This window comes from Anarrhichthys ocellatus, unplaced genomic scaffold (genome assembly GCF_004355925.1).
Source record: "Anarrhichthys ocellatus isolate YVR2014 unplaced genomic scaffold, GSC_Weel_1.0 scaffold22, whole genome shotgun sequence".
Lineage (NCBI taxonomy): Eukaryota > Metazoa > Chordata > Actinopteri > Perciformes > Anarhichadidae > Anarrhichthys > Anarrhichthys ocellatus.
Genome location: NW_022280052.1, coordinates 2,693,623 through 2,707,993, shown reverse-complemented (window position 1 = coordinate 2,707,993; position 14,371 = coordinate 2,693,623). Strand labels below are relative to the sequence as shown.

General features: G+C 43.7%; 1 protein-coding gene across 4 annotated transcripts in view; it reads left to right on the top strand.

Moving 5' to 3' along the window:
* The window catches only part of mllt1a (MLLT1 super elongation complex subunit a), a 16,102-nt gene extending 3,750 nt beyond the window's left edge, over positions 1 to 12,352 (top strand). Inside the window, exons 2-12 of one of the 4 annotated variants that reach the window (XM_031859681.1) lie at positions 1,171 to 1,351; positions 2,019 to 2,101; positions 3,222 to 3,365; positions 5,018 to 5,143; positions 6,894 to 7,589; positions 8,190 to 8,280; positions 8,399 to 8,510; positions 9,601 to 9,700; positions 10,241 to 10,309; positions 11,076 to 11,147; positions 12,004 to 12,352. In XM_031859681.1, coding sequence (XP_031715541.1) covers positions 1,171 to 1,351; positions 2,019 to 2,101; positions 3,222 to 3,365; positions 5,018 to 5,143; positions 6,894 to 7,589; positions 8,190 to 8,280; positions 8,399 to 8,510; positions 9,601 to 9,700; positions 10,241 to 10,309; positions 11,076 to 11,147; positions 12,004 to 12,132 — 1,803 coding nt within the window. In that variant the 3' untranslated portion in view covers positions 12,133 to 12,352. Of the gene's footprint in view, positions 1 to 67; positions 1,352 to 2,018; positions 2,102 to 3,221; positions 3,366 to 5,017; positions 5,144 to 6,893; positions 7,590 to 8,189; positions 8,281 to 8,398; positions 8,511 to 9,600; positions 9,701 to 10,240; positions 10,319 to 11,075; positions 11,148 to 12,003 lie in introns of those variants that run through there. The other 3 variants (XM_031859680.1, XM_031859679.1, XM_031859678.1) reach the window with 3 other exon arrangements.
* Positions 12,353 to 14,371: the final 2,019 nt, after the last annotated feature.

The following is a 14,371-nucleotide window of genomic DNA, read 5'->3' as shown; positions in this document are numbered from 1 at the left end:
GTGTGTGTGTGTGTGTGTGTGTGTGTGTGTGTGTGTGTGTGTGTGTGAGAGAGTGAGAGAGAGAGAGTTAGCTAGGGAGTGCCAGACTAGCTCATCTCAATCCCGTCACCTCTAATCCCCCCACTCAGTCCCAGCTCACGAGCTGCTCTGTGCTGGGGCCAAATCCACACATTATTCAGTCCTCCCCTGGACATAAAGTAGCTTTCTGTCCCCTCTCGTCCCCCTCTGCACTCCCATCTCCATGGCCTCTTCTCTTGCTATGCCAATCCCCACCAGCACAGTGTCATTTACTGGTCCCGTCGCTGTCATTGTTCTCGGGCAGAGAGGTAGCCCAAAAATGTGCCCCTCCTCTGGATAAACCTTTAGAGATCTGTCGGCTCGGGCAGCTAATCAGTCCCATTCCACGGGGGGCGTCCCAACACTTGTCCAGCTTTGTGTTTGTCCAGACCAAGTGTTCAGCCTCTCCTTTTGAGTGAAAAGTCCACATACTCCAAAATAGAGATCCAGAGGGTGTTGTTCAAGGTGGAATCAGAAACCAATGAATGATGGCCCGGTGGTATAATCTCACTACCGGCTTTGCTCATGATTTGTGATTTTGGGCTCTACAAATAACATTGACTTGACTTATAATACTTGTTAGTTGCCACTCTAATTGTTTTATCATAATGAAACATGGAGGGGAAACCAACTCAAAATCAGGCTACTTGTCCTTTTGTCTCTCTTTTTAGTCTGAATTATTTCATTTGCTATATAAATGCTTTAGCTTTATTTCAATCATCATAAACATACAGGTACATAGATGACGTTTGACCTCTTTTAGGAGTTCTACCCACTGAGCTAAAGCCAGTCTTAGAACACATCATAATATGTCATATTAATGCAAGTTTTATCAGCATAGACGGAAGAGAAAAGCATAACATTTACATGTAAATATTTATGTTATGATAAAGTAAGGAGTCCACATGCAGTTTAAAGTTTAACCAGAAGAAGAAAACAAGCTCAAGACGTTTATTTAACTTCTTACTGCAAAATGCATTTGTATCCGTTTCTTGATTTGAATAACTTTGCCCTTGTAGTTCACATTTGACCTATTTTTCTTGCACGTCCACAGGCCTGGTACAGTGATACATGGTATTTGACTCTTTTGTCTGTGTATGTCTTTTTTTTCAGTGCACAGTGCAGGTGAAGCTGGAGTTGGGCCACAGAGCCCAGCTAAGGAAGAAGGTGACATCGGAAGGCTTCACCCACGACTGGATGGTGTTTGTCCGAGGGCCGGAGACTGGCGACATCCAGCACTTTGTAGAGAAGGTTGTCTTCCGCCTGCACGAGAGCTTCCCCAAACCCAAGAGAGGTGAGACAGAGGGATAACAGTATTTACACAGAGTTTACTCGTACACACAAAGGTAATCGAGTGTTTTAGATGCTGCATTAAATGGCAGTAAGTAATAAATACAGCACGGGGCATTCAGAAAGCAGATTATAGGAACTAATTTAAGTTAAAACGATGAACACAGAAATAAATAGAAGAGAGGGGTGAATAAAAACATGGAGGGAGGTTAATGGTCATTCTAGCAGGTGCCGTGCCGTGACGTTCTTACTCTTCACATTGAACTCTGTTTATATGATCATTCACAGAGGTCACAGTGAGGGCAACCAATACGGACACGGCCTCCACAAATAGTGCACTAGTGGAAATAATCCATTTGTAATTTGTCTCTGGACATTTCTGTCTTTTATAAATTGGTGCGATCACTGTCCGTCTTGTAAATGTCTGCCAAGTTTGAACTCGTAGACGATTTATTATCGTGTGACACAAGTGTCTTTTAAAAGACCTCTTGGACTTGACAAATTCATTGTTTCCTGACAAATGTAGCTCAATCTGTTCATCACATTGAGTTCATGTTGGTATAACATTCAGACTCTCCTCTTAGTTAATAGATGTGTAACATAATGCATTTCTATGGATAAGAGCAGTGTGAGTAATGTACTTACTGCCAGCGATATGTTTCTGTCTGCAGTATGCAAGGAGCCTCCGTACAAAGTGGAGGAGTCGGGCTACGCAGGCTTCCTCATGCCTATTGAGGTTTACTTCAAGAACAAGGTGAGAGCGGCCGGACACTGATGGTAAACTGCGTCGTTGCTTTATTTATAGAAAAGATATTTAGGCTGTGGGGGAAAGTATAGCTTTTAGGAAATACACATTATTTAGGCTTGACTAAGGTTTGAGTTGTGTAAATTGATGTTTCCATGTTGTGGGTTTTGTTATTTAGTACTTGTAAACTTCACTGAAATATTTACAGACGGAAGGAGGCCAGTCTGGGTTTCTATGAGGGAAACAGGTTTTTCCAGCAGAAATGTAGCCGTGTTAACCGGGTTAATTCCATAACTTGATAAAAGAAACTGGTTGTTCCTTTTTACATGTTTGAAAAAATCACTGTGAGATTACTGTGAGTGCTTGTAGCTTGTTTTAGTGGAATGATGGTTTAAAACTCTCGTTTGACCATTTTTTGTGAATGGCTTCACTTTTGGACTCACTCTCCAGTAGGAGTTCTTAAATAAGCACTCAGTCGATCAGAAAGCTCGATTGTGTTGGTAAAACATTTATGCGAGGGAGATTTCTCTCTTTAAGTGAGAGAAATAAAATGAGCACACACTATTATACTGGCGCCGTCAGCCATCAGAATGAATGATGAAAGAAAGAAAGACCCGCTTTACTCTCCTTATAAGAGGAGGATGATGTTCAAGAGGTATGTTCACATTAGTGTACCATCGTCTCCTGCAGCTCTTTGTAATATTATACCTCTGGACTGCACCCAAAAATGTTACATCATCCTCTTCTTCAACTTATACATTATAGATACATCTGTCAAGAAGATCAAGAAAATACCTAAAGGCAAACAAAAGAGAGTGTAAATATCAGCACTTCTGCATATACCAGAAGACATTTTTGTTTATAAAATCTGTCACGCGTGTCTTAGTGCGTTTTCCTCGTCTTTAATCGTCCACTTTTCTTCAGCTTCTCTCAGGAATGTATGTTGATTCTTATCAGTGTGTCTTCTCCATCTGTGTTATTGACTTCCTGGGTGATCGTTCATTTATTCAACATTTTTTCTTTTGTTGTGATATGTCTGTAATACAGAAAGACAAATAGTTATTTGTCCCATGTGCTGTTGGAGGAAGTTTAAAACGGTTTGCTTTTTGTCCTGTTGTCCTCCTTTCAGGAGGAGCCAAAAAAGGTGTGTTTCAACTACGACTTATTCCTCAACTTGGAGGGCAACCCACCAGTCAACCACCTGCGCTGTGAGAAGCTCACCTTTAACAACCCCACCAAAGAATTCAGGAGAAAGCTGATCAAAGCTGGCGGGGTGAGGCTGACTGACACACAGGCTGGTTCACTGCACTGATGGCTAAATGATTGACTAGAGTCAATAGCAGATGCTGTAGTTGTCAATAGTACTAAATTAGTAACTACCACATAATGTATTATATCATAAGCTGTGAGCTATGAGCTGGTTCTGGAAGTGTTGTATCCTCAATGCAACGTATCTGCAGCGCTTAAAAGGTCTAAAAGCATTTCAGTTTCCTCAAAAAACCTATTAAAAAGTCTTAACTTGGTTTTATACTGATGTCTCTATATGACCGACATAAGTAAACGAGACTATCAGCGAGACCATTTCTATGTAGTTCATTTTAATGCTCGTCATCGGTGCCACTGGGTCGAATTCTGGTGAAATCAAATGAAATCATGCAGGGTCAGCAGAAACCCCTTCGGCTCAGACTCCAGCCAGGAGTGACCAGCCCGCTTCAGACAGACACAGATTGGGTTTCGCTAAAATACTGCAATACCCAAAAGCCTCATCCCCTGTTCCTATGAAGAAGAACCAGGTCAGAGCGGTATCAAACCTTCGTAGTTGAGTTGCACCGATCCGCCTGTCGATCTCCCGCTCCATCTTACCCTCACTCGTGAACAAGACCCCAAGATACTTGAACTCCTTCGCTTGAGGTAGGCACTCCGTCCCCACCTGGAGGGAGCAATCCACCGGTTTCCGGCAGAGCACCATGGCCTCAGATTTGGAGGTGCTAACTCTCATCCCCGCCGCTTCACACTCGGCTGCAAACCGCCCCAGTGAATGCTGGAGGTCACGATCCGAGGAGGCTAACAGGACCACATCATCTGCAAACAGCAGAGAGGCGATCCTGAGACCCCCGAAATTGATGTTCGCGCCCCCAGGCTGCGCCTAGATATCCTGTCCATGAAAGTCTCGAACAGAACCGGTGACAAAGGGCAGCCCTTTCGGAGGCCAACACCCACCAGGAACGTGTCTGACTTATTGCCGAGAAAAAGGACACAGCTCCTACTGCAGTCGTACAGAGACCGGATTTCCCGTTGTAACGGGTCCGGTACCCCATACTCCCGCAGCACCCCCCACAAGAACCCCCGAGGGACCCGGTCGAAAGCCTTCTCCTAGTCCACAAAGCACATGTAGACTGGTTGGGCAAACTCCCAGAACCCCTCCAGTAGTCTTGCGAGGGTAAAGAACTGGTCCACTGTTCCACGGCCGGGACGGAATCCGCATTGCTCCTCTTGAATCTGAGGTTCAACAAACGGTCGGAGCCTCCTTTCCAGCACCCTGGCATAAGCCTTCCCCGGGAGGCTGAGTAGTGTGATACCCCGGTAATTGAGCACACTCTCCGGTCCCCCTTTTTGAAGATGGGAACCACCACCCCGGTGGTCTGCCAGTCCATGGGCACTGATCCCGACCCCCATGCGACATTGAAGAGGCGTGTCAGCCAGGACAGCCCAACCATGTTTATGTACCTTTTTGATTTTTTTGTTCGAGAGAAACTGATATGTTCTAAAACGGTTGTTTTTGTATTGATGATTCAAGTCGTAGACGTTCTCTAGCTGTGAGTCACCTAACCTTGTCTTTGGGGGAAAATAACTGACTGCAGACAGAATCAGGCTTTTATCCAAAGTAAACACAGCTCCGTAACTGTCTCATCTTTTTAATTTCAGGTATTGGTGGTTCCAGAGGGGGCTGAAGCCGTGTCGAGGCCCAGTCCAGACTACCCGATGCTCCCCACAATCCCCCTCTCTGCCTTCTCAGACCCCAAGAAGACCAAGACCCCTCATGTGTCAAAGGTTGGTTGAATTACCAACAAGGAAATACCATCTTAGATATCTCAGTAGCTTAGCACTGTCGGCTTGCTCATTCATGTGGAGTATTTAACCAGAAAGTGTCACATCTCCGTTGATCATTCCAGTCAATTGTTATTGACACATTTTCTTGAAGGATAGAGGGGCAAACGTAGGGCTGGGCGGTATGACCAAAAATGCATATCACGGTATTTTGTAAGATTCTGGCGGTTTCACGGTATATTACGGTATTTTTTTTTTCCGCGTTAAAGCATTAATTAATTAACGCCGAAAAGAACTTGCCGGTCAACCGGCCAGCGAGCGGTGAACAGCTGTTTGTGTGGCGTGACTTCCGTTCCGTCACTTCCTGTTTCCTTCACCTACATTCCCCTGGGTCCTAAGCCCCTCCATGTACAGCTTCTCATCACTCTATGTACCAACGTTCATTTATAACAAATACCACACATATTACGGTAATCAGCGTTGCATATGTGTCTGACCTAAATACCTTTTGTTGTTCAGTCTTTGTTCATCCTGCATCGCTCTTTTCTGTTCTTTAATGTAACGTTACTGGAGCAACAGAGCCTCTCCCAGCTGTTAGCAGACTGTTGTTAGCGAGCTGTACCCAGCATGCAGTTCGGCGGGGAAATTTTATAAATGTACAATTATTAGTGTTACAAATTGTTGTCTTGGTGTTTTGCCCTATTAAAGAGCATTAGTTGTGGGTTGTTAATTGTTATTATAAAGTTATGACCATGACTAGGGTTCTCTCTCAATACAGTTAAGACAACTAGGTCCGACCGCAGCGCTCTCAGCGGCAAACAATATATTTTACTGCCTGTTGAAGAGCGACAGAAGTTGCCTCGGCTGTGCACCGGTATGACAGTATAAGAAAAATTGATATCGTATGGGAAATTAAAACCAGTGAACCGGTATACCGCCCAGCCCTAAACGTCTAAATTAATGTGCAGAATCATTGTGATCGCACTGATTCAGGCTTTTAATCACAGCCAGCTTTTTTTGAGCATCTGCATGCAGAATAACTCGGACAGTTTATCTGCCCACGAGACGGGACATCTATCGGGGAAAAAACAGGAAACTGATCCGGTTACATTTAACATTGTTGCCACAGTTTTGGTATTAAGCTTTAAGAGACCAACAGTGTTTGTTTCATTATCCAGACAGAAATATCTAAACAACTGTCAGATTGATTTCCATGAAATCTGGTACAGACAGTCTCAAGCCCCAAAGGATTAATTCTACAGACTTTGGGGATTCCCTGACTTTGCCTTCAGCACCACCATACGGTTGACATTTGGATGGTTTATGAGCAAAAATGAATGACATTCCCATCAGCCTCAGCTTACTTTGTGTTTTGTGCCAATTGGCAAATGTTAGCATGCTAGCACACTAAGCAAATATGGTGAACATGATAAACATACTAATAAATTCAGCATTTAGCTCAAAGCACCACTACATTCTGACAGAGAGCTGCTAGCATAGCTGTAGTCTTGTTATTGTGTAGAGAAGAAGGTTTAATTTGTTTATTTTAGACTGGTTACTGAGAGTTCACACTGACCAAAGTGCTTAGTTTGACATCTCCTTCACAGTAAATAATGTGATTACAGCACGGACTAGACGGGCAAAACCTTGACAAGGTCTTTGTGCTGCCGAGTCTGTTTCCTTTTATGAGACCTTTGGCTGAGTGCTTTAAGAGTAAATTGTCGATGACGGTGCTTTTGGTTTCTCTCTCCAGGAACCCAGCAAAGAGGGAAGTGGTGGCAGCAGCAAAGGACCCAAACCGCACAAACTGACCAAGGAGCACCGTGAACGGCCCCGAAAAGACTCTGAGAGCAAAGCCACATCGAAAGGAGACAACGACAGAGACGGAAGCAGCAAGAGTGGACGCGATCCTTCCTCTTCCTCTTCTTCAAAAAAGCCGTCGGAGATCAAAGTGAAAGATGAAGTTAAGGTCCTACCCAAGGCTGCCTTCAAGGAGCCTAAACTCACCCTGAAGGAGTCAAAGATGGAGGGCATGTCCCCGAAAGGAGGGGGGGCTGGGAGTGGAGGGGGTGGAGGGGGTGGTGGGGGGGCTGGGGGTGGAGTGGGTGGTGGTGTTGTGGCAGGTGTGGCAGGCGTGGGAGCACCTGCAGAACCTAAAGTCCCAGGGAAACGACCCTCTACTGTCGAGTCTCCCAAACCAAGCGCTAAGAAGCAGAAGAAGGGCAGCTCAGAGGGGCCCAAGGGGCCGAGTGGCGGGGCCTTCACAGGGACTTCTCCTCGTGTCTCCTCCTCGTCTGCAGCCAGCCAACCGTACGCAGAGAAGAAGCCTCCTAAGGAAAAAGGTCGCTGGGCCAAAGGCAAAAATGACACGCAAGAGCCAAAGGAGCCCAAGAAAGTTCCAGAGTCGGAAGAATCGAATTCAGAGGATGAAGCGTCGTCCAAGTCAGAGGTACGTCGGTTCCCCAGGAGTGCTGTTAGGAAAGGATTGTATGATGACATTCATTAGGATCATTCATTATATTTCAAATTTAGGGCTGCAATTTGAGATTAGTATCGCTCAATCTGCAGATTATATTCTTGTTTAATCGGTCAGAAAATAGTGAAATGTCTGTTGCAATTTCTGAAAGCCCAATGTACCATGTACCATCACATAAGACGAAGGAAAGCTGCAAACCCTCACGAATGAGAAACCTAAATGTATTATTTTGCTCTTGTATTAAAATATCTGCTGGTAAAGTCTGTCAGTTGATTAATTAATTATTCAACTAATTATTTCAGCTCCAGTTTCCATCTATGCTAATTTATTATCTTAACACGACTTAATTCATAAAAGACTTGAAAGTATTTTGAGATTGGGTCTCATTTAAATCCATAATCTTTGATCTTGAATGTTGTTGAGGTTTCCCAAAAATCGAGTCCGTAAAGAACAACACAATAATCATGCTGATCCTGAACTCGGGTCTTATCGAACCATTTCTCCTTTTTGTCCCATTTCTTTCATTCGTTGTTTTCCTTCTCGTCATTATCTTCTTCTTCTTCTCTCTTACAGCAGTCCGCCCCTTCCAGTCCTTCCAACTCCAGTTCTAGCTCTGACTCCAGTTCAGATTCTGACTTTGAGCCGGATCAGAAACAAGGGCAAGGTAGAGAGTCCATTCACCTTGTTACGCCGCAGAGATGAGCATTAATGTTAAAGGGTTTTCTGGAGTTAACGGGTTGATGTGGTCTTAGAGTTCGTGTGATTCTGTCCTCCTCTTCCAGGCCCCCTTCGATCGATGGTGGAGGAGATCCAGTCAGAGGAGTCGGATGATGACGACAGCAGCTCGGAGGAGGAGACGCCCATCAAGACTAACCCCCCCAACCGCGACTCTCGGTCAGTCTCCCTGAAGGCCTCTTTACATGTTTGGTCGTCAATCAAAAACAGTGCTTCATCGCATTGTGAGACAAGTTCAACCCTGCTCCTGCTTAAACACACATTTACCTCAAACACACTTTGCATGTTGCACTATCTCCCCTGCCTGCGACGGAGTCGACACTCTTCTCTTTACTTTTGAATTTTTGATTCATAGAAGTGGCAGCGTAACTGTCGTGTTTATTGTTTTTCTACATTTTCAAAAACACAAGACCGGCGCACTAGTTTGTGACATTTCTCGAGCAAAAATCAGCTAAAGCAATTAGCATTGTATTTTCCATCCACGACTAAGTTGGTAGCATCTCAAAACATCTGGTGGCACTAATTCTCCAGCAGCATGCAGAAGAAGGAGACGTAATCAGATTACGTCATTAAAAGAGCACCGACCCTGAAACGTCTGAAAAGGATGTGAAAAGCCTGATGAATATATGACATTTATGTTTGTTTTACATATTAAGTTGAGGGTCATACAGCCTCTCCATCGCTCTCTACAGAGCTAATGTTTTCATCTGATGCAACTTTTCAGTGTTTAGGCCACATGCTTCTTGTAGGTCATGACTATTGCGTTTAGCTTTTGTTGATGCATACATTCTCCACCTTATGTTTTTGTGATATTCAAACTTTTTGTCTCTCAAATTTCTTGCGTTTCCACTTATTATTAAATTAAAAATGATCATAACTTTCTGCTTGCATCTGTATTTGCAACAGTTCAACTGGCTTTATCACACAATCTGACGTTACTCACAATCGATACCGTGCAGACTGACGCAGATTGTATTAGATCTATTATTATGTTAGATGTTTGTTCTGTCCCTACCGCACCTGTTTTTTGTCTCTTCTCAATATTGTTTACTCCTGTTGGTTTTTAAATGATGTGTCTGTTGTTAATCTGTTGCGTCTTCTTCACTAAATTATATCAGACTTAATGTTGGCAGCAAATAATAATTATTATAATCTGGGACGCACGCATCCAAGTCCAATGCTAAGCAGCATGCCAATGTGATCCGTCTGTCAGTCGATGTGTGATTGACCTCTGACCTCGCCCCGTCAGACTCAGCCTGGACAGCGAGAGTGACAGCAGTGACGGCTCGCACAGTCTCAGTCGAGACCCCGCCCCGCCTCCGCAGAAACACAGCTCCTCCAATAACAAAGTGAGTCACACAGACCTCGCTTTACTGCCTGCTTTTATCGATGTATTGACGGGGACGGAAATAGTTTGACCAGAAAATAAACGCTAAAACCGAACATGTACAGTTTTATTTATTCTTAACAATACTACTGAGTTTGTCTTCGTCCAGTATTCTTCAGTGTCCAGCTGTCAACATAATCCTCGGCCAACATGAACAGGACTTTCCTAAAGCATTACGTTGTGTATGTTTGTGGTTTTGTGAGTCAAATTTACTCAAGAAATGTATTTTGTGTGTTTCGATTAAAAGTAAAGCCGTCAAAGACGGAGAGAACACTCCATTTTAATTTTCTATTTTTAATAGAAATTTTAATGCATTTTTGTCTTGGATCCTGCCCAACATAAAAAGCAGAAACACATTCAGCAGACAGACAGACAGACAGACAGACCTCTTACATATCATTTCAGTCGTCAGTGTCCCAGATAGTCTCATGGTCTCACATCACTGCCTGTCTCTCCTCTTTGTCTTCCTCCTTTCCTTTTTCCTTGCTCTCCTTTTCTGCAGGTTTCAGGCAGAAAGAGTCCAGATTCCTCGTTTCGCTCAGAGAAGGTGTTGAAGAAGGGATACGACAAGGTAGGAAGGGTAAATCAAACTTTTTTTTGTTTATGCTTTTCCTCACATACACACACACACACACACACACACACACACACACACAGACAGTGTTTTGTCCAAATTCAATGAGTGCATTGATGAATTCAAGATGGAGTCATGGACAGTGAATTGATCCAGATGTGCAGACAGACTCTGGCCTATGAACCCTTGAAAAGAAATCTCTTTTTTTCTTCAGTGTAACGAGATGATTCATTAAGTGACTGATCCTAAATAACTGCGCCACATTAAAACGTATGGAGAAAAAAAAGGTTAATTCCCACAGAGATTTAAATTCAAAGGAAGAGGTCTACTTCATAACATTGAGTAAACACCCCCTGTTAAGCTAAGATTATGGTCAGGCAGTAGCGTTTTAGAAAACCAGCAAACAGTTTTGCCTTTATCCTCAAATTTTGATGAGTTCGAATCCAAAATAATAATTTCACACTTAACTCCTATGTTTTGTTGTCCTGATTATCTGGTCAGCAAAGAGATCAGGTTCGATTTAGATTAGATCGGATGATCTTTATGAAAACAAATAATAAAGAAAGAAAACAATAAAATTAACAGTAAACCAATACACCAAATTCTAAGTACATAGTGATATGATAAATAATGACACAAAGAAAGTAGTAATCTAATTTATTAGGACATGCAATGGGTCAGGCAGATACATTTTCCCCATGTTCATATAGATTTCAGTTCAAACGTAATGCTATACTGACCATGTTCTCTGTAACCTCTGCAGGCGTACACAGAAGAACTGGTGGACCTCCATCGCAGACTGATGGCTTTAAGGGAGCGTAACGTCCTACAGCAGGTGCGTGTTCATTGTTACTGTCACACAATGAAATATGATATATATGGCACTATGTCTATCAGAATGATTATTACTTACTGGAAAATGTAATGGCACCAACTATTTCATCAATTTGATATGAATATAAAACCACTGAAAGAATTTGATGCATACATAGAAAAACCAATGACTTGCACTTTTTAAAAGTCTTTATATATATTAAGTTTCGCCATGAATAATGTGATCTGAAGCACCGTAACTGTATTTTATTTTAAATAGGTAGGTGGTCATTTTAGTAATGTTAGGCGGCAGTAATATCCAGATGTCACTTCGTCATACTTGTTGCGACAGTGGATTGTGTAATTAGCAGGCTGTATCAGACCCGACGCAAACACCATCACTACTGATCGTTAGGAGGCTCATCGTCTGAACTCCTGAAAACTGATCTTTTTTTAATCCGTTCAGTCTCACACACAACATGCATGTCGCGCACACTGTGGCAGCTGCGGTACACAGTACAGCCGCACACACACACACACACACACACACCCCCCATGTCGTTGGTGTGGAAGGTCTTTACTGTGAGTGGAGATGTGGAGGAACAACCTTAAAAACATTTGCTACTACTTTTTGAATTTCAGTTTTCTTTGGAAGAAAAGATAAAGAAATGTTTCTGTGTGTAATAATTCTAGGCTTTATCTGGCCTGCTGGTTTTCTTTCATATTTGTGAAAACAAATATTAAATTGCATTGGGTGTGTTATTTAAATGGTGATACTTTGACTTGTTGAACCATGTACGCATCTTTTAGTATGTTGTTAATGTGACCTGAAGGACAACCTGATTATGCTTAATGATAATTGATCACTCCTCTCTCAGATTGTGAACCTGATTGAGGAGACGGGCCACTTCAACGTGACCAACACCACCTTTGACTTTGACCTCTTTTCACTGGACGAGTCCACCGTCCGCAAACTACAGAGCTACCTGGAGGCGACGGCCACGTGACAGGAAGTGGACACCGGCGCGGGGAGCCCGGCCTGTGGATTGCGTCGGCGGAGGTAGACTCGCCACCGTGTCTCCCCCCCCCCTTTTTTTTAAGTAGGGGACGAGAAGCCACATCGTGTCGCAGCTGTTTCACAGGCCTGACTGAACCATTGAACAACTACCACACAAACAGAATCACACGAACAAACACAAGCACACATGAAGACACACCGCCTTCACGTGACACTGGGGAGGAAAACTGAAGGAGGTGTGGAGGGGAGGGTGGAGGAGGAGCGGCGTGGCTGAACTCAGTCTACAGTCAGGATTTTCACTACACATGTCTTTTTTTTTTTTTCTTTTTTTTTTTGAGTCTGTGCAGAGCTGTGGTATGCACCCCACACCCCCTCCTTCACCCTCCTGCACTCCTTCCTTTGCAAACCTAATACTCCCCCCCTCCTCTTCCTCCCCCCTTCACACGAACACTCCTTACTCTGCAGAACACTTCAGTCCCCTTCCCCCTGTTGTCAGCTGGAGCTCATTTCTCTCCCGACATACTCTTTGATGTGTGTGTGTGTGTGTGTGTGTGTGTGTGTGTGTGTGTGTGTGTGTGCTGCTGAGTTTCAAGAGATGTTATCTTTGTGGGTACCGACTTCTCTTTGTGCGTGAAGCTCGAGCACAAACGACAGCTGGTTTCCCTCCTTCACGCACACACAACAAACAAATACCGATTCAGGTAATAATTTACTTTAACTCTCCCTATTCATAAGCAGTATATAAACACTGATAAATGGTTTACACAACACACTATAATGTAGTGGTAAGCAAATGTAAGTAAGTATACTACCAACCTCCTCCTACGTTGAGCTTGGTTTAGAAACTGATAATGAAAGACAATTAAGTAAAAAACAAACATAAGCATTGTTCTACCTTAATAAACACTTAAAATGTCCTTATACGTGCTTATAACTACATTACATTGTGCTATAAACCCCTTTTTAAATATGGACAGTGCTTATAACTGCTAAATAGAAGGGGGTTAAAGTAAAAGGAACCTAAATTCGTGCATGTTTGTCTCCCAGGTCCTTGCACTTAAAGCCTCGGACCATACTTGCCGTGGACAGCTGTACATGAAGACGCTGAGACTGTGCTGTGTGTGTGTGTGTGTGTGTGTGTGTGTGTGTGTGAGAGAGACTCTGTGTTGGATGAGGTTTCTCTGTTGTCTGAACATTGAGTTTCCCCCTCTACTTCCTCGCACTGAAAGCTGAGCCCTGACCTCCTACCAACAGCCCCCTACCCCTCTCACTCCATCCCTCCTCCTCCCTTATTCTCATATTGGCGTGCATGAAAGGGCTCGACTGCTCGCGGCCAGAGCAGTGGAGGATCACTCCTGAATTGCCTTCTAAGTGGTTTAAAAATCCGTGAAAAAGTAGCCATACTTGTCTCCCAGAATCCAAAAATAAGGAAAAAAAAAAAAAAAATAGGGGCCACGCTTTTTTTACATTTTATTTTTCTACAAGTGCATTTTGTGTATTTATTCCCAGACTGCGGTTAAGAAAACCTGTGAGCTATGAATGTAAATCGCTTTTACTTTTCTACGGCTAGCAACAGCCCCACTCTAGTGCCTTCTTCTGCGACTTGCAGTGTGAGGGGGGGGTGTACACTCTGTTAGCCATGGTCACACAGATTGAAATACCCCCCCACACCCCCCCCCCACCCAATACTCCCCTTGGGGAAACAAGTGTTATATATATGTGTTATAAAAGGATGCCTGATTATCCAGTATTGTCTTAAAGGCTTCCATCCCGGCTTCTCCTTTTTTCCCAGTGTCGCCGTAGGCTGTTGACATTTTTGTTAATTAAGCCCTGTAGAAGTTTAAAGACCACTACTCCCCCCCCCCGCCCCCCCTCCCCAATGGTGGCCATTTATTTTATGTTCTTGCTTTCTGAGATTAGTTTTGTTGTTTAAAAGAGGATGCTTCAGGTGGCTGTTAGGTAGTTACTCACATTGATTAGCTCGAGTAGCCGTTGCCTCGGCTGTGTCGTGTGTGTCGGGAGACGTTTGTTGTTCAGTAGAGTCGGCGATCCCTCGTCAAGCGGTTTGAAGTATTTGATGTTGAAGCGTTTGATACCAAGTAGCCAGGCGCTTGAAGAGCATCAGCAGAGGGCTCGTAGGCAGACCAATAAGCTGAAGGAAACCCTACTTGTGTTTTCTTTCCCTGAATATCTGAACAGTATCTCTCGGGGGGGGGGGGGGGGGGGGG